General features: G+C 48.5%; 2 protein-coding genes across 15 annotated transcripts in view; one reads left to right on the top strand and one right to left on the bottom strand.

Annotated features, from left to right (window-relative positions):
- Positions 1–12,765, top strand: part of ZDHHC3 (zDHHC palmitoyltransferase 3) — a 56,164-nt gene extending 43,399 nt beyond the window's left edge. For 4 of the 6 annotated variants that reach the window (XM_027096921.1, XM_027096915.1, XM_027096917.1 and 1 more), the window contains one exon: positions 9,673–12,765. In XM_027096921.1, coding sequence (XP_026952722.1) covers positions 9,673–9,930 — 258 coding nt within the window. In that variant the 3' untranslated portion in view covers positions 9,931–12,765. Of the gene's footprint in view, positions 1–207; positions 1,537–9,672 lie in introns of those variants that run through there. The other 2 variants (XM_027096919.1, XM_027096920.1) reach the window with 2 other exon arrangements.
- Positions 12,766–19,215: 6,450 nt separating this feature from the next.
- Positions 19,216–22,924, bottom strand: TMEM42 (transmembrane protein 42). Of its 9 annotated transcripts, none has more exons than XM_027096923.1 (3): positions 22,457–22,924; positions 20,462–20,608; positions 19,216–19,855 (listed from the first exon to the last, which is right to left on the bottom strand). In XM_027096923.1, exons 1-3 carry the CDS (start codon positions 22,646–22,648, stop codon positions 19,715–19,717), a joined length of 480 nt encoding a protein of 159 aa, XP_026952724.1. In that variant the 5' UTR covers positions 22,649–22,924; the 3' UTR covers positions 19,216–19,714. The 9 variants fall into 9 exon arrangements, 1 of the variants encoding a protein (XP_026952724.1); XR_003430812.1 differs by lacking the exon at positions 19,216–19,855 and adding an exon at positions 20,861–20,954 and having other exon boundaries at positions 20,415–20,608; positions 22,065–22,573; XR_003430817.1 differs by lacking the exon at positions 19,216–19,855 and adding an exon at positions 20,861–20,954 and having other exon boundaries at positions 20,415–20,608; positions 22,239–22,573.
- Positions 22,925–25,104: the final 2,180 nt, after the last annotated feature.

Below are 25,104 nucleotides of genomic sequence, written 5' to 3'. Positions count from 1 at the left end.
TTAAAGGACATGTATGCATGCTTCCTCTCTTGAATGAGGTTTCTATTGTGTTGCCGCTAAAGGACGTTTACAGCCCCATCTTGGACAAGGTGCCCCCACCGGGCCTCTCTCCTCTGGCTCTTTCTGCTGCCTGGGTCCCTTCTCTTATGCTTGTGGGCTCCCAGTTGCTACAGAAAAACTCATCAGGTCTGTGGAGTTTGCTTCTAGGGTTGGGCCTGGGAGAGAGACCCATTTTCTTCTGCCCACCCAGCAGAAGGCAAAGTCAAGCCAGAGGAAATCACTGGAAGCTTCCACACACGCCCTGGGACATCGCTTTGAGGAGCTCTTCACCATGCCTCGGATGTTTAACCAAGGAACCCTGTGACCTTTCCTAAGTCAATTAACTTCGACCTGCCTCTGCTGTGCTATTTACGCCATGGTCAAGGCTGTGATATGGGCTTTTTTTTTTAGTGCTGCTTTTAAATCTCCTTTATAGCATTTGTTTCCCATGTGCTTTCAGAAGAGAGAGTAGGACTCAGGGAATATTTTTAAGTATTTGGATGCCTCAAAATACCCCATCTTCAAGGGCATTTTTTAAAGTGACCCAAGTTGGTTCTTCCTCCCATGGAATTTCTAAGGAATACAGTAGATAGTGCTGAAGATGTATTGAATTTTTTTCAAATCCTAAAAATAGAAACTCATCATTTATACCTAAGCATACCACGTATATCTTTCCCAGAGGGAAAGTCTCCTTCCGACATCCTGTATGATTTTGTCTGGGTTTTTATGAGCCCTTTGGCTGAAAGAATGAATTTTCCCCAGTTCTCAAGCCAGAGTGAAATGCTATACTCAGAACATAGGAATAGCTCAAAATTCTCTGTGTTCTTCCTATTTCATCTTGTTGAGATGGAGAACGTTTTGCCAGGAGCACAATGACTAAGGAGTGTGGCTGTCTTCTGCAGCATAGTGACAGGAAGAAACAGGCATCCCTGAGCCCTCCTCAGTATTCCCAGACGTCTGATGAAGGAGGACACCTCTACACAAAGGCAGCCCTAGCCTTTTGCTTCAGCACAGGAATCCTGACAGCACTGAATGGTGTGTGCATGGGAAAATGAGACAGTAGTAGCCACAGTCTTTCAGAATGTGGGCTCTTGAGGAGTTGAAAGGAAAAATAAAGAGGAAGGTGACTTGGCCAGTTGGATTAGGTGACTCCTTCCTGCCTGTCAACTTCCTGTTTGTGTTCGTAGCAACCAGACTGACCATGCAAAAGGCTTAGGAGCAAACAAATCTATGCATATTTGCATGGGCTTGGTGACGTCATGCACAAAGTGGATTCGGGTAGAAATGTATGTGCTACATCTCCTTTTAATCATACCATTTCATCTTTGTAATACTTTTTCCTTGGAAGAACCCAAAGTGAGACTTGTTGAGTTACCAGCTTTTAAAATCCAACTTCCTGGGGGCTTCCCTGGCGCAGTGGTTGAGAATCTGCCTGCCAATGCAGGGGACACGGGTTCGAGCCCTGGTCTGGGAAGATCCCACATGCCGCAGAGCAACTAGGCCCATGAGCCACAACTACTGAGCCTGCGCGTCTGGAGCCTGTGCTCCACAAGAGAGGCCGCGACAGTGAGAGGCCCACACACCGCGATGAAGAGTGGCCCCCGCTCGCCGCAACCAGAGAAAGCCCTCACACAGAAATGAAGACCCAACACAGCCATAAATAAATAAATAGATAGATAAATAAATAATCCACCTTCCTGATGAGGTAGGTTAAACAATGTTTATTAAACACTTAACGTGAGGTTGGCATCACACAGAAACCCCAGACTTTGAGAGGCTGGGCTGGGCTCTCCCAACTAGGCCAATGGTTTTTACGTTTTTCTTACTTGAAAACTTGTAGTGCATAAGCCTCCAGGGTGAGCCAGCCAGTAGAAGTGAGGGGTTCCAACCTTAAAGGGGACCTTAGTTGTCAAAGATACGTGAAGAGAAGAAGATTTTACTGGATTCCCTCTTGCGAATCTTCTTGCTGAGGATGTACTGAGGCAGTGCACCTCAAAGTGTGGTCCACAGACCAGCAACATCCTCATCACCTGGGGACTTATTAGAGATGCAGATTCTCAGGCTCCATTCCAGACCTGCTGAATCAGAAACTCTGAGGGGGTGGGGCAGCAGCGATCTGGATTTTCACAGCCCTCCCATTGATGGTGACGCATGTTCAAGTCTGAGGATCCACTTGGGGCTTGCAGGGGTTGCCCAAAGGCCTGCTGATTAAGCGATCCTGTGTGCTGCGGGGCTCAGTGTGGTGCTGGGTGGGCTGTGCCCACTGTGAGCCCCTCTTCCCTCATAACCAGCGGCCTCCCCAGCCAATGAATGCTGAGAAAACAAGGAAAGTATTTGTTAGAAGGAGAGCCAAACTGTTAGTCTGTCCAGCAATCTTTCTCCACATCTTATCTGGCCAGCTGGTTTCTGGAAGAACCATCCCAAAAGGAGACAGAGTGAAGCCAGGGTCCTCCCAGTGGGAGCGGTGGCCAGTGAGTGATTAGAGCCTGGCACGGCCACGCACATGAACGTCCTGGCCTTTGGTTTCCATCTGTGGACCTCAACACCCATGTGGCTTTTTCTTGTATCTTTTAAATACATATCTGCCTGAGAATCACCTAACAAAGGATAAAGGATTCACAGTGAAACAAAAACAAGCCACTGACGAGTCTACTCTCCCAAACCAAAGACTTCATTCCCCCACCCCGCTTTCTCAAGAAAAAATCGTTAATGACTTGAGCCTCGTGATTACCCTAGCAAAACTGAGTGAGTCCCAGGGATCCCTCATCTGCGCACACGGGAGCTGATGACGCCGATCCAAGGAATTATGAAAAGCGTTGCAGAATAGGGTTTGCAAAAACCTTCGGGGGGAAGACAACGTGCTCTGACATGGACATAAAGGATGCCCTGAATTTCTGCAGCTGAGGTCATGGGGTGATGGGGCCTTGGGCCCTGGCCTTGGTCTTTGGTTCAAATCCCTGCTCAGCTACTTCCTTCCTGTGTGACCTTAGGCAGTAATTTACTTAAGCCTCAATTTTCTCGTCTGTAAAATCAGGGAGATAATCTAAATCACAAAATTGCTGTGAGGATTCAAAGAGAGAAATGAATGTAAATGTTAGGATGGTGTCTGGCACATTGTATGGCTTTAGGGAATGTTAGCTCTGTTGAAGCTGTACTTTCAGACCATGTACACAACTGTTCATGATGTGTGAGATCAGTGTATTGGTTTGCAACAGAATTTTTTTAAAGAAATAAAAAATAATGCATTACACCTTGTAAAATACATATTGTTTCATGAAACTTCCGGGGGGAGTGGGGCGGGTGTGCGCGCGCGCGCTCATATGCAACAGAAGTGTATTTCCTATTGTGGGCTGCACTAAAAAGATGTGAAACCACTGATGAGAGAGTTGTCTGGCCATCTCTGAGGAGGACACATTTGCATAAGCTGCAGCACCTCCGACTTTCTATGTCTGAGATGCAGGGAGCAGGGGGACCTCCTGCTCTTGCTCCGTGGGCCTTAGCTGAGTCCTTACAGAGCATGTGCCTGGGTGTCTACCTGCTGGGGAGCCGTAGTCCTGGTACATTCATTTTGGGGCATTCGTGAGTTTGTTTATAGATCACAGCTCATGTGTCACCCAGGGAGACCAGGCCCAAAAGGCCCAAGTCACACACTCCCTGCAAGAGGTGCTGGTTTAGGCTGTTGCCCCCTTACCAGGCATCAACCATTCTTGTCTGCATGAGCCTAAAGTGGGTATCACTGCTGCCTCCGCAAACCTCCAGCTTAAGAACTCTGCCTTCAGGACGCCTCTATATCCACACAGAACTCAAAATTGCGTCCTACCAGGAAAAAGAAACCCCACTGGCTCCTCCTGAACCTGAGGGTCCAGACCCTCAGCCTTTCTTATGCATCAGATTCGTTTGGAATATTTTCTCCTCTTCAGACCCAGAGCTGACACTCCTGGATGTTTACTTAACTGCTGAGGATGTTCATCTGGTGGGCAGGCCAGGCTCCATCTGGAACATTTTTACGAGCTTGCTGAGGAGGTTGAGTAGAGACCAAGAGTGCTCTTCTGGGAACACGCCACCACAGGGGAAAATCATCATCCTGTGGGCTCTCTTTTTTTTTTTTTAATTAAAAAAATTTTTTTGATTGAAGTATGGTTGATGTACAATATTATATGTTATAATATATGATTGAAAAATTTTAAAGGTTATACTCCATTTATAATTATTATAAAATATTGGCTATATTCCCTGTGTTGTACAATATATCCTTGTAGCTTATTTTATACAGAACAGTTTGTACCTTTAATAACTTACTCCTATATCGCCCCTCATCTTTTCCCTCTCCCCACTGGTAACCACTAATTTGTTCTCTATATCTCTTTTTTGTTATATTTACTGGTTTTTTGTATTTTTTAGATTCCACATAGAAGTGATATCATACAGTATTTGTCTTTCTCTGTCTGACTTATTTCACTTAGCATAATACCCATCCATGTTGTTGCAAATGGCAAAAGTTCTTTTTTATGGCTGAGTAATATTCCATTGTGTATATATACCACATCTTCTTTATCCATTCACCTGTTGACGTACATTTAGTTTGCTTCTATGTCTTGGCTATTGTAAATAGCACTGCTTTGAACCTTGTGGTAACTTTTTATTTATTTATTTATTTTTTTTTTGCGGTACGCGGGCCTCTCACTGTTGTGGCCTCTCCCGTTGAGGAGCACAGGCTCCGAACACGCAGGCTCAGCGGCCATGGCTCACGGGCCCAGCCGCTCCGCGGCATGTGGGATCTTCCCAGACCGGGGCACGAACCAGTGTCCCCTGCATCAGCAGGCAGACTCTCAACCACTGCGCCACCAGGGAAGCCCTGCGGTAACTTTTTGAATCAATGTTTTTGTTTCTTTCAGATATATATCCAGGAGTGGAATTGGTGGGTCATATGGTAGTTATATTTTTAGTTTTTTGAGAAACCTCCATACTGTTTTCCACAGTGGTTTCACCAATTTACATTCCCACCAACAGTGCACAAGTGTTCCCTTTTCTCCACATCCTTGTTAACATTTGTTATTTGTATTGTTTTCGATGATAGCCAGTCTTACAGGTGATATTGTAGTTTTGATTTGCATTTCTCTGATGATTAGTGATGTTGAGCATATTTTCACGTGCCTGTTGGTCATCTGCCTGTCCTCTTTAGAGATCTATTTATTCAGGTCTTCTGCCCATTTTTTAAGCAGCTTGTTTGTTTGTTTGTTGCTGTTGAGTTGTATGAGCTGTTTATATATTTTGAATATTAACCCTTCATTGGTCATATAATTTGCAAATATTTTCTCCCATTCTGTAGATCGTCTTTGTTTTGTCGATGGTTTCCTTTGGTATGCAAAAGCGTTTAAGGTTAATTAGGTCTCACTTGTTTATTTTTGCTTTTATTTCCTTTGCTCTAGGAGACAGATAGGGATTTGATAGGGATTCCGTTGAATCTGTAGATTGTCTGGGGTAGTGTGGTCATTTTAACAATATTAATTCTTCCAGTATAAGAACGTGATACATCTTTCCATCTGTGTTGTCCTGTGGGCTCTTTTGCTTCATTTCCCTCTGCAGCTTTTCTCTGCCTTTGAGTGAGGATTTGCAGTAGAATTGAAAATGCATTGAGCAGAGAGAACACACCAGTTCTCATCCTGGTTCTGAGGCACAACCAGCAGGATAAGCTTCGGCCGCTGTCACAGCCTCTCAGAACCCCTGTCTTCCCTCCCCTATGACGAGCGTTAGTACTAACACCCGCCTCCTCTCGGGGTGGTTGTAAGGACCCACAGTCACGGCTTTGAGTGAGCTCAGTCAGTGCAGACCCAGCCAGTTTGTCATTTCTGGGTGTCCCCTCTGCAGCCTGGTCTGCCAAGTGGCCACATCCCAGCACCCCTGCAGTCATGGTTAGAATGCCTCTCTCAACAGGCTGCAAATGATCACCCAAGAAGGGAACCCAGAATCCCCAAAGCAAGTCACTCATCTGGCCATTGCCGCTCCCGCTAAGGAGGGAGGCCTGGTGAGGGGCCGGACCGTGAATAGCACAGCATCCTGTTCCCCAGACCCACGTGAGGTTCCCTCAAGAGTTGTGTCAATAAGGTCCATTTTCTGAAACAGCTTTTTTGTTCTGATTATAAAAGTCACATCTGCTTCTTGGTGAAAATTTGGAACATGGGGGAAGTCTACAGAAATAAATCAAATCTAAAATCCCATCCCCAGGACTTCCCTGGTGGTGCAGTGGTTAAGAACCTGCCTGCCAATGCAAGGAACACAGGTTCAAGCCCTGGTCCGGGAAGATCCCTCATGCCATGGAGCAACTAAGCCCCTGCACCATAACTACTGAGCCTGCGCTCTAGAGCCTATGTGCCGCAACTGCTGAGCCCACGTGCTGCAACTACTGAAGCCCGGGCGCCTAGAGCCCATGCTTCACAACAAGAGAAGCCACTGCAGTGAGAAGCCTGCACGCTGCAATGAAGAGTAGCCCCCACTTGCTGCAACTAGAGAAAGCCCGCACGCAGCAACAAAGACCCAACTCAGCTGATTAATTAATTAATTTTAAAAAAATAAAATAAAATCCCATCCCCAAACCCCAGGTTCCACAATGATGTCAGATGCAACTTTGCTTTCTTCTCTTGTCACCACGTGGACAGGACTTTCCAGTGTATGTAAAACTGTATTGATGCCACTTTTTTTTTTTTAATTTTATTGAAGTATAGTTGACTTACAATGATGTGTTAATTTATGCTGTTCAGCAAAGTGATTCAGTTATACATGTATATATATATATATTCTTTTTCACATTCTTTTCCATTGTGGTTTATCACAGGATATTGAATATAGTTCCCTGTGCTATACAATAGGACTTTGTTGTTTATCCATTCTATATATAATAGTTTGCATCTACTAATCCCAAACTCCCAATCCTTCCCTCTCCCACCTCCCCTCCCCCTTGTCAACCACAAGTCTGTTCTCTGTGTCTGTAAGTCTGTTTCTGTTTCTTAGATATGTTCATGTGTATTATAGTTTAGTCTCCACATTTAAGTGATACTATATGGTATTTGTCTAGGTCCATCCATGTAGCTGCAAATGGCATTATTTCATTCTTTTATATGGCTGAGTAGTATTCCATTGTGTGTTTGTGTGTGTGTGTGTATATCTCCCCACCACATCTTCTTTATCCATTCATCTGTCGATGGACATTTAGGTTGTTTCCATGTCTTGGCTATTGTAAATAGTGCTTCTTTGAATATAGGGGTGCATGTACCTTTTCAAATTATAATTTTGTCTGGGTATATGCCCAGGAGTGGGATTGCTGGATCATATGGCAACTCCATTTTTAGTTCTTTGAGGAACCTGCATACTGTTTTCCATAGCAGCCATTGGTATGTTTTCCATACCAATTTACATTCCCACCAGCAGTGTTAAGAGGATTCCCTTTTCTCCACACTCTCTCCAGCATTTATTATTTGTAGACTTTTTGATGATGGCCATTCTGACCAGTGTGAAGTGGTACCTCACTGCAGTTTTTATTTTCATTTTTCTAATAATTAGCGATGATGAGCATCCTTTCATGTGCCTACTGGCCATCTATATGTCTTCTTTGGAGGAATGTCTGTTTAGGCCTTCTGCCAATTTTTGGATTGGGTTATTTGTTTTTTGTTGTTGAGTTGTATGAGCTGTTTGTATATTTTGAAAATTAGGCCCTTGTCGTTGATGCCACTTTCAATAACTGCATAGTGTTGTGCTTTATAGAATAATTTACTTAGCCATCATTATTGGACATTTTGATTGTTTCCAACTTCTCATTATTAATCCGTGTTCAAGACTGTATTGCATAAATCGTGTCTCAGATTTTTCTTAGCTTTTTATTGAGAAATAATTTCAGACTTAACCAAAAAAAAAAAATTAGTAAAAATAGTACAAAGAGCTCCCATATGCCTTTCAATCAGTCTTTCCAAATGTAAACATTTTATAAAACCATAACACAAATATAAAAACCTGGAAATTTACTGATACAATACCATTAACCAATCTATATACTTTATTCAGAGTTCTCCAGTTGTCCCACTAGTATCGTTCTCTGTTCCAGGATGCCACATTGCATCCTTTGTCCTGTGTCTTTAGTTCCTCCTCAGTCTTTCTCTGTCTTTCATGAACCTGATCCTCTTTCTAGTTGAGGTTAAATTCACATCACATAAAAGCAACCATTTTAAAGTGTGTGGTTCAGTGGCATTTAGTACGTTCATAATATTGTACAACCACCACTTCTGTCTGGTTCCAAAACAATTTCATCAGACTTTGATCCTGTTGAAGATTATTATCCTGTTGAAGATATTCTGTGGAATATCCTGACATCTGCATTTGTCTGATGTTTTCACATAATTAGATTGACATTATGCCTTTTGGGCAGGAAAACCAGTGAAGTGATGTTCTGTCCTTCTTGGGGCACCGTATCGGAGGGCACGTGATGTTGATACATTTCATTATTGGTGATGTTAACTTCAATTGGTTAAAGTTATATCTGCGAAGTTTCCTTACTGTAAAGGTACTGTTTTACCCTTGGTAATTAGGAAGTATCTTATGAGGAGATACTTTGAGATCAGGTTCTTTAACCTACCATTTTTCCAAAAGCCAAGAAACTTAAACCTCTGAGATGGTGTGGGAAGAAAGAGTGGTGGAGAGGAACTGGCCCAGGTGTGGCCAGATCTCAGTCTGTACGTTTATCTCAGTTTCTCCTGCACAATAGAAAGAATTATGCTGGTTATGTAAGGATCTTGTGTGGAAAAGAAGAGAAAACCTAGAACTAGGTACTCAGAGGTCATTCCGAGGTGGAAAGTGCTGTCAGTGAGCAGTACCTGTGCCTGGGAAGCCCACGACAAATCTCCTTGGCTTCCAGAAGAGATGGAGGAGGCAGAGCCCCAGTGGGGGTAAAGCCTCTGCAGAGGGTGTGGTGGGCCTGGAGAGCTGGCCTGGCTGTGCCTTTAACTCCTTTGGCTTCTCCCCCTTCCCAACACCCTCTTCTGTGGCCTGGCGCAGCCGACACCCAGAGGCAGGTGAGTGGGCAGCTCGGGAGAGGCCACAGGGCATGTCTACTGCATGTGCAGTTTCGACGCCAGCCTTTGCCCCCTCGCAGCGGCCCCGTGCACCCTCCAGCTGCCCGCTGCATGTTGGCACTCGCTGTGCACACCTCTGCTTCCTCACCTCACGCTTCGTGTGTCTCCTGCTGTCCCCCTTAACTGCATCATCCTCCTTCGTGCTGGGTTTGCTGCGCCTGCTGTAGGGGGAGTGGCCCAGGATACTTGGGGAGGGGTTGTCTTTCTGGGTGGTCTCCGGACAGATGGCCCAGCTCATGCCTGCAGAGGCCTGAGATGTTACTCCTTGGCCCTTAGCCACTGGGCAGCCTGGTCACTGCGCAGCAGCTGGCCGGGCACCCTTGCTCCTGTGGAAGGAAAGGAGGGCAGTTGGTGGGAAACACAGGCCCTGCTTGCTGTGCTGCTCCGAGCCCCTCCCCACCCTCTGGGAACCCCTGGCTCTGGGCCTTGGTGCTCTGCTGTGCCGGGACCTGGGGTGTGTAAGATGGCGCACGGCTGTCCCACGCTGACCCTCTTTATCCCATTGTCCCTCCAGGGCATTGAGCGCCTCAAACGAAAGCACCAGCCCAGGGAACGCACAAGCAGCTGGAAGTCAGTCAAAGAGACCTTTGGTGGGGACTTTTCCCTGAACTGGTTCAACCCCTTCTCCGGACTGCGTCATCCAAAGCCTCTCAGTGACAGTGGCTGGGTGCGACAGGTGGCATCGCTGTCAGACACTGAGAACACAGAAACAACAGAGGAGCACTCAGAGCAGAGGAAGGACGAGGACTCTGTGGAGGTGATAGATGAATGATACTGTGGGGAGAGGGCCAGGCACCAGGCAGCCGCATCATCCTACGTGCCGGCATCATCGCCACAGGGCTCCTGCGCACCACTCGCTCCCCTGCACCCACTGCTCCCTTCACACCACCCCCTTGGCTTTGCCGTCCTCTGACCCCTCCTCCCTCTCCCCACGTTGGACCAGTTCGGGGATGGGGGTGGACTAGGGGTGACAGAGGAAGATGAGAAACTTGCTCTGAGCTCATCTGCCCATGAGGGATTGTCAGGAACCATTCTCCGAGGCTGGGCACCCTTCACAGCCTGTGCACCCTCACCCAGCAAAGGAGGCTCTGAATAGGGCAGCCTGGGGGCAGAAAAGAACTGGCCTGTGTCCTTTCTTGGGATGTCTGTCTTCTCTTGAGAAGGTTGGGGCCCAGGCTCCTGGCTTTTGAAAACTAAGGCTGTGTGGTTGTGATGGAAGAACAGAGCAGGGCTGGCCTTGGGAACCTGGGGTGGGACACTGGCATCAGGAGAGATGGACCTGGAAAGGCTGAAGGGATTCTGGTCACTCCCCCGAAAGGGCTTCCCCCTGGTGCCTGCCTAAACTAGAAGAAAGGCATGGCGGCCTCAGCTACCTTCAGGGCTCAGGCTTGGTTTGGGAGAAGACTCCAACAGCAGGCTATACACACACACACGGGACATGCCGAGGTTGGAAGCAAGCCTGAGTTATGACAGTAACACCCAAACTTAGCTCCCGTTCTATAGATACTAGAATCCCTGAGTCAGCTCGGAGGTGTCCTGCCTTGTGGCTAAAAACCTTGTGGCTAAAAACCCTCCCACTGAAGGGTCGGGAGGAAGAACCTGTTTAGAGCTACCGGAACTCTGACCTCCCCTATGAGAACTGCATTTAACTGTCCGTCCTGGAGAGAGTCTAACCACCCACATGGGCAGAACTGACCAGAAATCTGGCCTGAATGTTTTAGGCCAGTTCTCCCAAGACAGTGCCCATCGTGTCTCTCTGAAAGGATGGGTAGTGGCCAGAGCCCCCCCCACACACACACACTACCAGAGAGGGCATCTCTGGTGGGTCCCTGTGCTGCTGCCCACAGCTCTGCTTCCAGGCCAGGCCTATGGGGCCACCAGCACTGGTGAGATGAGGTGGTGGGCAGGGCAGACGTGGGGCACCCCTTGGGATGTCTTCTTTACCCCAAAGGTCAGGAAGGGGCACCCTTGTTTAACACCCTTCTTTTCCTGGGTCTGGTCCAAGTGAGGACCCCTCTGGCTGGCCTGCCCCCTCTGCACCCCGAGGTGGAGGCCCACAGGGTCACAAAGGCAGCTTTATTCCTGGGGATCAGGGAGTGAATGGGAGGTACAGAGGGATGGATCTTACCTCCTTGGCCATGAGAGAGGAACTGAAGCAACAGGATCAGCAAATTCACAGACCACATCTAGGGCCACATCCAAGATGGTTCCCAAGGAAAGGCATTCCTGAAAAGGGGACCTGGGGTCCAGCAGCATGTCCGGGGAGCACAGGGCTGGCTGTCCTCACCGCGTGTGAGCTGGGAGTGCTCAGCAGGGTAAGGGCCTGGGATGGGCCTGCCTGGTATGAGGGGTAGGGGTGCTCTCCGATCACTCCCACGCTGCCTGGAGGAGGGGGATATTTCAGGTGTTAGAGTGAGAGTGAAATGTCTGGATGGGACCAGGTGAGGAGGCTGTGGCTTCCTTGGAGAAGGTTCAGGGGCTGTATGGAGGGAGCAGGTATGCAGGCTCCCTCACCAGGAGAGGTGGGGCTGTTCTCCATCTTCCTCCCTCCCTCCCTCATCCCCCCACCCCCGCATTGGCCCCCTTGAAGGTTCCTGATTTTAACTTACCAACACCATCAGTCATCAAGTAGGAGGGACCACTGGGTCATCCGCCACCACCAAGGGGCTGGGGCTCCTTCCACGTGGAAGACTGGACATGCCTACTACACTACAGGTGCCTCGAAGGCTCACCAACCATGGGGAAGCGTAGGGGCTGTGAAGTTGGGTTTCACGTGCCATAGTTTCAAGTTGCCTGAAGTTGTCGAAAGTCAAAGGTGAACAGACAGCACTTGGCCCTCAGTCCTGCTTCTGGTTTGGCAGGCAGGCCCAGGCCCAGGCCCGGTGTGTGCAGAGATCCGAGGGAAAGGCCCCGTCTACCTGCTCTTCCTCAGGTAGGCCCCCCTCAGGGAAGCAAGAGGGGTGGGATTTCAGGCAGGAGGAGGAGCGAGGAGAGAATATATTTCCAGCAGGCCCAGACCAGTTCTGGCAGAAGACTCTACTTGGCTAGTGCTTCCAGGGCTGATGCACTCTGGGGCTGAAGAGGTGGTCCCTCCTCACGGGGCAAGTGGGCAGCAGCTTCTGATAGCCTGTGTCTCCAGGGAGGGACTCTGTGGCTGTGGACGCCTTTGGTTCTGACTGCAGATAGTGGTGGCCCTGCTCTTCGAGGCCATGACTCAAGGCAGGGAGGTGAGGTTCTGTGGCCCAGGCTGGGGGTTTCTAGCTGTCAACAGGCTACCCTGTGATTCCACACGACCTGGCCTAGTGGGTCCTGCTGCCTGTGATTTGTGTTGGCCTTTGAACGCTTTCACCCAGCTGGCTCTTGAATCTGCCCTCCTATGAGTAATCAAATCTAATCATCTGAAATCTAATGAGTAATAAAATCTAATTATCTGAAAGCTAATCCCAAAGCAGGAAATGCTGAAACGCTCAACCAAGGCTTAGAGCCAGTCAGAGCTGCTGCCTCTTTCCAAGGCATCAGGCAAAGGCTAGTTGTGATGAGAACAGTCTTCTCAGCATGAACCTCTTTCACCTGATTGGAACTAAACTTGATAAATTTCTCAAGTCCAGCTATTGTTGGGATGCCTTTTATTTGGAATCTAATGGTCTCACCTGGCTTCACCGTCGTGGAAGATTCAGACACACAGACATGCATTCAGCTGAGGATGTTGCAGGAGAGGGGAAGTAAGGTGTGTGAGAAACCAAGAGTCCCAACCTCAGCTCAGCCTCTTTGAAGTGTCCTGGCCATTGCTGGACACAGCACGTAGGCATCCATGCTGGGTGCTGTGAGAAGCACCTAGGGAGCTTTTGATGAATACTGATGATTAAACCCATGCTGGAGAGTCAGATGCAGGAACAGGGCACCAGGGCGGGGCAGGGGTGCCAGTAGCATCTCAGCTGTTGGCAGCACTGTTTATAAACTGACAAGCTAAGGACAAGTTTAACCTCTGACTTGCTGTGTCTGATCCACAGAGTGATTTTTACAACTTGAATTAATTGCCGCATTTTAAGACCCAGGAGCTCTACATTGTAGAAGAACACACACACTCCTCTAGCTTATTCTGAAAGGTCAGAAGATCTGGAAGTGCAGGGCCCACGTTCCTACACAGTCTCAGTTAGATGAGCTGAGTGGCAGCACCCACTCCTGTTTACCACGGTCCTTCCTGTTCCTGTTTGTCCACAACACCCCACTGTCCCCATTGTTACCGCCAACTGGTCTAGCCAGTTTGAGTCTGTGCCCCCTGGGTCTATAGGCTTCCTCTTCACTCACCATCACCCTGGGGGAAGACAAAGGGCCAGAAACAAGCATGACCTCTGGAGCCAGACAGACCTGGGTCCTCTTAGGCACTCAGGCCATTCTCTGTCCATTTTCCTCTTGCTGTTTGGCCCATTTGACTTTCACGGATGTGCCATGCGGTGAACAGGTGTTATTATCCCCATTTTATAGATGAGGAAACTGAGGTTCAGTTTCTGAGGCTAGCTAAAGGCCAGTCCCCTGGCTAGTTAGAATAAACTGGCCCCAGTATGGCACTTACCTGATCTGGGACACAGCTCTGATGCTTTAGATGACTCCACCGCCCCTTTGGGCCTCAGTATTCTCCGATGTAAAGCAAGGTGGTTAAACCAGCTTCCAGGGGCTCTTCCAGCTCTGACATTTCACAAACCCTCCTAGGAATCCTGCCTGCGTTTACAGATGTTCTTGCTCCATGCGTATTAGCAACAGTTGTTTCATATGAAATCCAAGAGGAACATCTGTTTTATGATGGATCACAGAAAACATATCATCTAGCCTCTCACTACTAAAATGTGCTCTGGGGGGCCACACTACTGGCAACACTGGCATCACCTGGGAGCCCTGTTAGAGACACAGATTCTGAGCCTCCAACCCCACCTGCTGAACCAGAATACACATTTTAACAATATTCCCCCAGTTAATTTGTCTGTATCTTAAGGTCTAAGGAAAACAGTAGTTTACTGGTTTTTCCTTGGAATATTCAGACACCCTATAAGAAACAGACCGTCAGAAACCTTCGTTCAGGAACAAAGCATTAGAGTTTGGTCAAGTCCTTTGCTAGATCTATCAGCGTATCAAAATCAATAGTTTCCATATAGTCCAGCAAGCAAGTACAAAATATAATGAAAAATATTTCATTCACAAAAGCTATAAATACATCTTGCAAGTAATCCAACTAGGAATGTGCAAATTGTGTATGAACAATAAAACTTTTCTAAATGTAACAAAGAAGACCTGAATAAATGGAACAGTATCCCACATGCCTAGATGGGAAGACTCAGTGTAGTCACTTGGCATGATTCTCCCCCCGATAACTTGGTAAATTCAATGCAGTGCCAATCTCAATCCCAACAGCTTTTAAAAGTTCTATGGACAAGAAAAACAGTGGTGAGGAGCATTTGCCTACTACGTATCAATATGTACTATAGAACTACAATACTTTAGATGGTATGACATTGCAGTAGGAGAAGATAAATAAGCAAATTAAAGAGTCCAGAGACCCAGATGTATGAAAGCAGCATTTCAAAACACTAGGAAATGATAGATTATTTGAGAAAGTTGGAGCTCTATCTACATCACTCCACACGCTAAAAAATTAAATTCCAGGTGCCTAATAGTATAAAGCCAAAAGTTTTAGAAAAAGCATAGAAAACATATTCTTGGGGTGACATGAAACCCAGTATCCCTAAAGGAAGGAATTAACAAATTTGGCTACATTAAAATGGCAAAGTTCTAGTGGTGAAAGGCATTTAGAGGTTAAAAAAAAGACTGTGAAATGATTTGCAGCAATAACACTTTTCTGTATAAAGACTACACACAATACGAACAAATTAATGACTCAAAATAGGTAAAGGATATGAACAAGCAATTCACAGGAGATAGTTAATTAACATAAAAATATTCAGCCTCACAAATAGAAATGCAAATTAAAACAACAGTGAAATTATTCAACCATTTATATCGGCAAAAATCAAAAAGATCTGTCGGTGGAGAATAAATCAATGCAATCTCTTCCCAAAGCAATTTGGCATTAGCAAAATGTATCTATATTTTGACCCTATAACCCCCTACTGTGAATTCACATCTCAGAAATACCTGCACACATGAGCAAAGGTCTATGTCCTGGAGAGATTTTCTGCACTGTTTGTAAGAACAGCTTAAGTGGACTCACCCTTGGTCAATGGTCTACAGCAGGGAGACGCCCAGGCTTTCCACAGAGGACTTGGTGTCTGTCAAAGGGATGTGCGGGGCATTTTAGAAGATGTAAGTGCCGATAAGTGGCTGGCCAATTCTGCCTGTGTCAGGCAGCTGTGGTGGGGTGGGGATGAGAAGAGGAGGAGAAGGTGTGTGAGTCAGGTACATGTTTTCATGGTAAGTTAAAGCAGAGAAATAGAACCAAAATGATGCATTATATCAAGCCAGGAAAATGTGTGTGTGTGTGTGTGTCTGTCTGAAGGCTTTAGGGGAGAATCTGTTCCATGCCTTTCTTTAGCTTCTGGTGTTGCCAGCAATCATGTATATGTATAAATAACCTGACATCCTGAGCTTTGTCAGACTCTCTTTTAAGGAACTCAAGACATGTTATCCCATGCCAACCAGAGTTCAAGCCTGACCTGTATGTTGGCCTCTTTTCAGCCCTAAGCGGGATCCCTCTTCACCAAACTAAGGACCGTCCTGCACCACCCAGCCCCATCTGCAGCCTGTGGTTCTCAGATGCCCCATCTAGCAAGACAGACAGTTGCAAGGGCTTCCCCAGAAAGGCCCTTTAAACAAGGGACATTTGTGAGGGAGGATTCCCATAGATGCCCTTCCAGAGCTCCAGGGTTAATACACAGGCTCCCGCCCACCACACCGGGGCTCCCTTCCATACCCTTGGATATCATACCTCCTCACAGACAAGACCCCAAATCCCAAAAGGGGCCTGTCAGTCAAGTTGCCTCACAGAGCAGCCCAGAGAAAGAAGCAGAACTGAAGCTAAGCTCTGTTCTTCCCTCAGAGTGCCCCTACCTCTAATCTGGCCAGAGCACCTGACACTGGTGTAACCACTTCCCCCACCTGGCCCTAGATGAGCCCTCTTCCTCGGACCCACACCTCAGGCCTGGTGCCCCTCCTCCACCCAGGGATCCCCTGGGCTTACATCATGTTTTGCATTTTTCAGGCTTCACCTCACTTGTAACATTCATCCAAATATCTAGCTCTTCCGAAACAGTTCCCACTCCCCACCAACACCCTGTGCTTTCTCCATGCCTTTGGCAACGCAGATATATTAGCTAAAACCTCTTAATTCCTGAAATACCGTCAGAGCCAATTAAAAGGCAGGCCAGCCAGGCAAAGCTAGAGCGCCTGTTAAAAAGCACCTCAGGGCTTCCCCGGTGGCGCAGTGGTTGAGAATTTGCCTGCTAATGCAGGGGACACGGGTTCGAGCCCTGGTCTGGGAAGATCCCACATGCCGCAGAGCAACTAGGCCCGTGAGCCACAACTACTGAGCCTGTGCGTCTGGAGCCTGTGCTCCGCAACAAGAGAGGCTGCCGTAGTGAAGAGGCCCGCGCGCTGCGATGAAGAGTGGCCCCCGCTTGCCGCAACTAGAGAAAGCCCTCGTACAGAAACAAAGACCCAACACAGCCAAAAATAAATATAAAAATAAATGAATAAAAATAAAAGATTACCAAAAAAAAAAGGCACCTCAAACATCCCTGGAACCATGACTGCCTGGAGAGAGGTGCGTTTTCCCAGACTTCTCTCAGGAGGTGGAAGAAATACTCTGCTAAGCCACTTGGGTGAGGGTGGCAAGTGGGATGTGCAGGGCATTTTAGAAGATGTAAGTGCCGATAAGTGGCTGGCCAATTCTGCCAGCGGTAATGAAAGCGGTAATGAAATTAGCGGTAATGAAAGACCGCTAACTGCCTTCCAGGAGGGTGGGCCCCTGTAACTTTTGCATGTTTAGAATTTTGTACAATGTGCAAGTAATTACTTATTCCAAAAATTAAAATGTTAAGAATTTAGTTGACCAAAAATGTAAAAAAAAAACTGTTTGATCCATCACTTCTCCAGAAATAATTATTTGGAAAAGCAAGGTGTCATTTTTCTTAGGAATACAATTGACCTAAAGAATGAGCCAACCAGGGGCCCCTCCAGGATTCTTAGGGCCCCACCCGCAAGCCAAGGCCGAACTCCAGCCAGGAGACCCTTCTGCCTGCAGGTGGCTAACCTCTACAGGGAGCTCAGGGTACTGGAAAGATGCAAACTCCTGAGAGGCGGTCGTTTCCTTGGACTCTAGAATTCCTGCGATTATGAAAGTTTTGATGATTGGTTCATCATCAAACATAGGCTGCCCATGTAGGTATTGGAGTCCAAGGGCAGAGTCTCTTCAGGTGCTGCCAAAAAGCTAGAGAGGAGGAGTGTGGTCATTTATTATAGTCCCCCCGAATGAGTGATCATCAAGCACAGAATTAGATGAAATCTAGACGGATGGAACTGGGTTATTTTGGGTAAGTCTCTTCCTGTCTTTGGAAAACAAGAAGTTGGGCTCAAGGTGGAATAATAATTGGCTGCGTTCTCCAGGCTCCCATCCTGAGTCCATGGAGACATCACAGTTGTTTTGGGGGCTTTCCGCCCATTCTCAACTGCCCTGGGTACCCACAACCCATTGATTAGATTAGGCATTTGAGATAAAATCTTTGCCATCATAAAAGAAGACTTCTAATGACACTTCCAGCACCCCTAATTTCTGAGTCTGATAGACACCAGGCTCCTGGACTAGTAGTCTATTTGGCCCCCATTTTCTCTGTGCCTAGATTCCGTGTAACTACCAGGTGGTAGGCACTTAATAAACGTTTGTTTGTGTTTACTCATATGCACAAGTTTATTAGCGTATGGACATAGTCCACAGAGAAGAGGGGCATCTCAGATAGTGGGGACTCTGATCCCTCTTCTTGCCCATGGTTCCAGTACCTTGACCTTGCCTCTGCGTTCCAGTGAGGCTGGGAGGCTTCAATGTGTCAAAGTGGGGCTAGTCAATTACCATTCTGTGAATCACCGCTTGGCCTTGGCCCCTGTGGCAGCTCAGAAAGAGCAGCAAATTGTGCCCTGTTGGATATGAAGGAGGAGTTTTCCAGGGACAGGGGAAGGAGGAGGGAATCCAAGGCAAAGGGAAAAGCAGGCACAAAAGCATGGAGGCACAACTGGCTGTGGCGGCCTTAAGAATTGCTGAGATGCAGACATGTGGGTGACTCAGGCACGGTGAGTGGGGGAGGGAAGGAGGCAGCAAGGGAGCAGCTGGAGAGGGGGCTGGGCCACAGCGAAGTCACTGGGAGTCACAGAACAGCTCTGGAGAGCATCCGGCCACTGCCACGAGTAATGGAGGACAGCAATGAAGGTGCTATGTGCGTGGGGAGGAGGGGCCAGCTGGACACGACCCTTCTCTCCCCCAGCCTCGTGGCTAAGAAGGCCCTCTCTCCTGCAGGGGATGTGAAAGGAGACCTCCTGGGGCCGGCAGTCAGGCTCAGGAGAGCTGAGAGGGCTCTCAGACAGCCAGGGGAGCCCCGGGGAACTGGGGCAGGTGAGCATCGCACTTGAAGCTATGCACGGGGAGAGGGTGCAGGCAGCAAACAGACTGTTTTGAACTAGGAATTAGATTCACGTGGTGTAAGATACAAAAAAGCCACGGGACCAAAAGGCAGAAGAGGTAACATGAGGGGGTGGGAGCAACCTCTGGGCCAGTTTCCTTTCCTAATAAGTAAAATAAAACTAGGCCCCCAAATTGAGGTCAAGCCTTTCTCCTTGGGACCAAGAGAATGGACAGATGCTCCTGAATTTGAAGAGCACCAGCCTGCGTGAAGTCAGGAAGGAACCACGCAGGCAGAGAGCATTCAAGCCCCAGGTCTGGAAGCAGCGGGAGGAGTTTCAACTCCCCCTCCAGGAATTGCAGCTCACCCTGGTTGCTCTTACTCCAAAAACTTAGGAAAGGAAAAAAAGTAGGAGAGAATTAAGATTCCACACCTGGCAGTTTTAACTTACAAAAAAAGTATTTATTAATCTAATTTTCCTTCTCTTGCCATAATCCAGAAGCATGACGCTGACGGCCTGACATATCAGTGTGAAGTTGTCGAAAGCCCCACCAGTCACTGATTCCAAAATCCCATGACTGGCCTTTGTTAGGCAACAGGACTGCAGTTACAGCATGGTTTCAAGTCCACACAGGAAGCCCACCAACCCCAGGGTCTCCCACACCTGCCATGGCTCACTGGGTGGGTTGTGGAGCGTGAGAATCAACAGCACCGAGCAGACGGACCGAGAAGGCTTCAGGCAGAACACTGCTGCGAAGCCGGAGCTGTCCACCCGCAAGGCTGCTCGGTCACAGGCCTGGTTCCCTGGGAAGCATCTCTCTTTGGCTGAGGGTCAGAAGGCTGCACACCCAGATCGCCCTGAGAAGCAGTCCCCACACACCAACCCGAGCCTCAGCCGCCATCACTGTCTTTCCAGCGGGTCCGCCCAGCCCGCTGGTGCTACTGCTGCTTGTGTGGAAGAGCCTTCCTGGGTGGTGGGAGCTCCCTGTGGATCAGGGTGAGTCCGCAGAGGATGAGGAAGACTCCTCCCCACCACAAGACCTCCTGGCACTCTCCATACAACACAAAACCCAGGAAGGCCTGCAGGACAGAGACAGCTGTGAGGCTGGGCAGGCACATGCCCACAGGATGCGACCACAGTGGGTGGGCACCACATGACTCCCCTGTGGCTGAGTGCCCTCCTAGGGTGGGAGGAAAGGTCTGGCGCTGGAAGTCTTGGGCCTGAAACCCATCTGTTACCTTCAGCATATCTCACCTGGAGAAGTGGGGAGGGTACCTCCTCACAGCATCGGACCGAGCAAAGTGCACAAGAAAGCCCAGCAGAGGCCGGCAGCCAGGCCCAGCACACAACTGGTCCACCAAGTCCTCCCTGCCTGGACTGCAGGGCTGAGTGGCTCAGCCCCACCTGGGAGAGAAGAACCTCGACCCTCCACAGCTCCTGCCTGAGTTCACAGACCCCTGAGGAGCAGCAAGCAAGTAGGCTTTTGACAGTTGGACTTCATCCCCATCTAACTTGAGAATTCCTCCAAGTTAGAGATTAGAGGGGCAGCCACCAGGAGTCAAGACACAGCCCAACCTCTGCTTCAGTTCCTGGCCCTTCTCCTATGTAGAAGCAGGGATTGCCCAAGGACAACCCACCCAGAGCCCAGGTTTGGGACAGAGAAACTGTACGCTCAGGCTACTCACCGAGCTGAGGATATTTGAAAAAGTCACTGTGACAGATGCAATGGCTGAAGACATGGAGAAACTGAGGCCCCGGCTAAAGAACGTCCACATCAGAGAATTGGTGGTAGCCATCACAATAATGCCTAAGACGCAGAAGCCCACGTTCACCTGCAGGAGAAAGTGTCACTGCAGCCACGACCAGCCCTGGGCAGCATGACCGGCAGACCCCTCACAGCAGCCAGGGCCATGGTTACTGCTGGCAGCCGGGCCACCACAGCCTGGGGGTCCTCAGAGCTTTCCTGCATAGGGCTTCACTTAACCCTCAGCAGGGCGCACACCCATTTAACAGCTGAAACAACCTCTATTTGGCCATCTTGCCAGCCATGTGACCTTGGGCAGAAGTAAAATGCGAATCCATACCAGTTATCTTCTATTGAACACCAGTCCCTTATTGGCCTCACAGTGACGAGTGCATGAAGTTCAGTCTCAGCAGGCCAAGTGGTTATTGCTCAGTCTGAGGGATGAGTAAATCAGGGGCGGAGTCGTCACTTCCCGGGATCAGGTAAAGCATGAATTAGTCGTCTCCCCACCCCCACCCCCATTCTGTGAAGGCTAAAACCCACTCAGGCCGGTCCCACTGGGCATTCTTGAGCTTTTACTCAGTACCAGGCCCTGTGCTAAGTGTTTTAAGTACATTTTCATTTATTCCTTAACTTCATTTTACAGATAAAGAACCTGAGGCATTAAGTAACCTGCCTAAAACGCCACAGCTGTGGGGAGCCGCCAGGATTCAGGCCCAGGAAGTGTGGCTCCATGATCTAAACTAGGACACAGCCATGCCTAGGGAAACCACACGGGGGACTATTTGACTGGTGACCCCAGGCATCACTTGGAGAACTTGCAGATATTTTTCTTTTTTTTTTAAAGGAGAGCACTGAAAGAAGAGAGGATCTTTAGAAGCCTCCTACACAAAGGATATGCAGACCCCTTGTTTGGTTTTGAGTTATAAACCTGCCTGCAGACAGAGCTGCTTCTCCTGGGGATGGTGCCCATCTACACCTCATCCTCTTACTTCTCATCAGCAGGTGAATATACAGAGTCTTAAGGATGGAGTGTCTCTGTATAATTTACACAGAAGCATTTTATGTGCCAGTGCCAGCCTGCTTATGTAAAGGCTTATGACGGTCTGATGCACAACTGAGAAGACTAGAAAAACCTCATGGCTCATAGTCACTCATCTTACTTTGGACCACTTACTCCAAGAATTACACCCAACAGGATACCAACCTCGAGCATGGCAGCTCCCACTGGATTAGCTTAAACCTAAAGAATCAACCTGTCTACTGTCCAGGTCAGGGCCTAACCCTGGGTTGCAGATGCAATGAAATCTCTTTAACAAGCAGAAGGTGGCCTATGACTCGCGATGGGAGAGGCAAAGGTACGCCTTTAGCAGACATGGGGAGGCAGTTAAGGAGTTCTCAACATCGGGGTTATGTCCAGAATGTTTCTCTCAGTCTCCCTTATACCTAGGATATCCCAAATTCCCAAGTTTCCGCCAGCAGGGGAGACCAGTCAAAACAGCCATTAACTACGGAGTTAAAGAGATGGGCAACAGATGTCTCACCTTTACAGTCACGTGGAGAGAAATGTTCGGGCACAAAGGGCTTAAAATGAGAGGTAGAGAGTGGATGTGGAAGGTGTGCGTCTTCCCCGAGAGTGAACTAGCCCAATCGGAGGACAGATTTTAGGTCCCAGATAAGGGTACAAGCCTCAGTCCCCGAAGTCTCTTACCACCTACAATGGACGTGGGTTGGGCGTGATATGGAGTCGAGGGATGCCTTCCTGCCCACGCTGTCAGTAGTGCCCGGCTGCGGAGTGGGCCAAACAGGCCAGCGCGGGTGAGGCGGCCCCCCTGTGCTCCCAGCCCCGCTCCATCCCGAAGCCCCGCTGCCCCGCAGCGCCCCTCCTGCCCCGGCCCCACCCGCCGGCCCGCCGCAGCGGCGCCCCCGGCTCGACCTCGCTGCCGAAGGCCAGCTTGGCGGAGGCGGCAGCCAAGGCCCCGAACGCGCCGGCGCACAGGCAGTTGAACACGCCCCAGAAGCGGCGCCGCATCGCTCCCGCCTGGAGGTGCGGGGGGAATCCGGCGGAGGCGTCGGGGTAGGCAGCCGCGCACACCCCTCCGCCGGCGACCTGAGATCTTCCCTCCATGGTGCCCGCCACCACCTCTCCGTGCGCCAGCCGCGCCAGCCACCGGCTGGGCCGAGATCACTCCGCGATTGGACGGCGGCCTCACGTGACGAGACGCTCACGCGAGAGGGGTGACCAATTGAGGCTCCGCGAGGGCCTCGAGGGGCGGGGCCGCCGGCCGAGCCAAGGACAACCTTCTCCCGAGGCTGGCCGGCTTTCCGTGTTACGTTTAGGCTTTCCGAGGAGCACTGCTGGACTGGTGTCCAAGGCTGACTGGTACTGTGGTTGCTGTTGTAGAATAACTCTTCGCTGCCTAGCAGTTTCAATCCTTGTCACTCGGTGTGGTCCAGCATCAGCTTCCCGTGGGAATATGAGTAAAACGCCCAATCCCAGGCTCCGCCCCACATCCATTGAATTAGCATATGCATTTTAGCAAGACCCCCAGGAGTCTGGCCTGCACCTTCTAGTTCGAGAAGCGCAAAACGTAGAGATACTTTGGCAGAGGGCGCTAGAGACCGGCAGATTCAGCGAGAAATTGGGGGGTGGGGGGCTGGGGAGTAGGGATGGTTAGGGCTTTTTTTTTTTACATCTTCATTGGAGTATAATTGCTTTACAATGTTGTGTTAGTTTCTGCTGTCTAACAAAGTGAATCAGCTATATGTATACATATATCCCCGTGTCCCCGCCCTCTTGCCTCTCCCTTCCACCCTCCCTATCCCACCACTCTAGGTGGTCACAAAGTACTGAGCTGGTCTCCGTGTGCGATGCAGCTGCTTCCCACTAGCTATCTATTTTACATTTGGTAGTGTATATATGTCAATGCCACTTTCTCACTTTGTCCCAGCTTACCCTTCCCCCTCCCCGTGTCCACAAGTCCATTCTCTACCTCTAAGTCTTTATTCCGGTCCTGCCCCAGATCCATCAGAACCTTTTTTTTTTTTTTAGATTCTGTATATATATATGTGTGTTAGCATACTGTATTTGTTTTTCTCTTTGTAACTTACTTCACTCTGTATGACAGACTCTAGGTCCATCCACCTCACTACAGATAACTCAATTTCGTTTCTTTCTATGGCTGAGTAATATTCAATTGTATATGTGCCACATCTTCTTTAACCATTCACCTGTCGATGGACAGTCAGGTTGCTTCCATGTCCTGGCTATTGTAAATAGTGCTGCAATGAACATTATGGTACATGACTCTTTTTGAATTATGGTTTTCTCAGGGTATATGCCCAGTAGTGGAATTGCTGGGTCATTCGGTAGTTTTATTTTTAGTTTTTTAAAGAACCTCCATAGTGTTCTCCATAGTGGCTGTATCAATTTACACTCCCATCAACAGTGCAAGAGGAATCCCTTTTCTCCACACCCTCTCCAGCATTTATTGTTTGTAGATTTTTTGATGATGGCCATTCTGACCGGTGTGAGGTGATACCTCATTGTAGTTTTGATTTGCATTTCTCTAATGATTAGTGATGTTGAGCATCCTTTCATGTGTTTGTTGGCAATCTGTATATGTTCTTTGGAGAAATGTCTGTTTAGGTCTTCTGCCCATTTTTGGATTGGGTTGTTTGTTTTTTTAATATTGAGCTGCATGAGCTGTTTATATATTTTGGAGATTAATCCTTTGTCCGTTGATTTGCTTGCAAATATTTTCTCCCATTCTGAGGGTTGTCTTTTTGTCTTGTTTGTGGTTTCCTGTAGCCTCTCTGCTATGGTTGGGGTTGAGTTCCTGTCTTGATAGTTGTTTGGCATGGGGCGTCCAGCACTGGAGCTTGCTGGCCGTTGGGTGGAGCTGGGTCTTAGCATTGAGATGGAGATCTCTGGGAGAGCTCTCACCGATTGATATTACATGGGGCCAGAAGGTCTCTGGTGGTCCAATGTCCTGAACTCGGCTCTCCCACCTGAGGCTCAGGCCTGACACCGGGCCAGAGCACCAAGACCCTGTCAGACACATGGCTCAGAAGTAGAAAAGGGAGGAAAAAAAAAGAAAAAAAATAAAAGAAAATTATTAAAATATAAAATAATAATAAGAAAAGAAGAGAGTAACCAAACCACTAAACAAATCCACCAATGATAACAAGTGCTAAAAACTGTACTAAGATAAACATAAAAATCAGAAACAAATCATTTGCAGACAGCAAACCCCAAGTCCACAGTTGCTCCCAAAGTCCACTGCCTCGATTTTGGGATGATTCGTTGTCTATTCAGGTATTCTACAGATGCAGGATACATCAAGTTGATAGTGGGGATTTAATCTGGTGCTCCTGAGGCTGCTGGGAGAGATTTCCCTTTCTCTTTTTTGTTCCCACAGCTCCTGGGGTTCAGCTTTGGATTTGGCCCCGCCTCTGTGTGCAGGTCGCCCTCAGGCAACTGTTCCTGCCCAGACAGGATGGGGTTAAAGCTGCGGCTGATTAGGGGGCTCTTGCTCATTCAGGCTGTGGGGAGGGAGGGGTATGGAAGTTATAATTGGAATG

This window comes from Aethalodelphis obliquidens, unplaced genomic scaffold (genome assembly GCF_003676395.1).
Source record: "Aethalodelphis obliquidens isolate GAN/ISIS:26980383/991018 unplaced genomic scaffold, ASM367639v1 scaffold111, whole genome shotgun sequence".
Lineage (NCBI taxonomy): Eukaryota > Metazoa > Chordata > Mammalia > Artiodactyla > Delphinidae > Aethalodelphis > Aethalodelphis obliquidens.
Note: the sequence above shows the minus strand (reverse complement) of the source record. Positions and strands in the feature narration are given on the sequence as shown.

What these genes read in the sequence shown, in the direction of transcription:
- TMEM42 (XM_027096923.1), bottom strand. Translation starts at nt 22,648, where the DNA reads ATGGAGGGAAGATCTCAGGTCGCCGGCGGAGGGGTGTGCGCGGCTGCC. An exon ending in AGCTGGCCTTCGGCAGCGAG is followed by an intron (nt 20,609 to 22,456) that starts GTCGAGCCGGGG and finishes TTTCTCCTGCAG; the next exon opens with GTGAACGTGGGCTTCTGCGT. An exon ending in TTTCAAATATCCTCAGCTCG is followed by an intron (nt 19,856 to 20,461) that starts GTGAGTAGCCTG and finishes TCTGTCCTGCAG; the next exon opens with GCCTTCCTGGGTTTTGTGTT.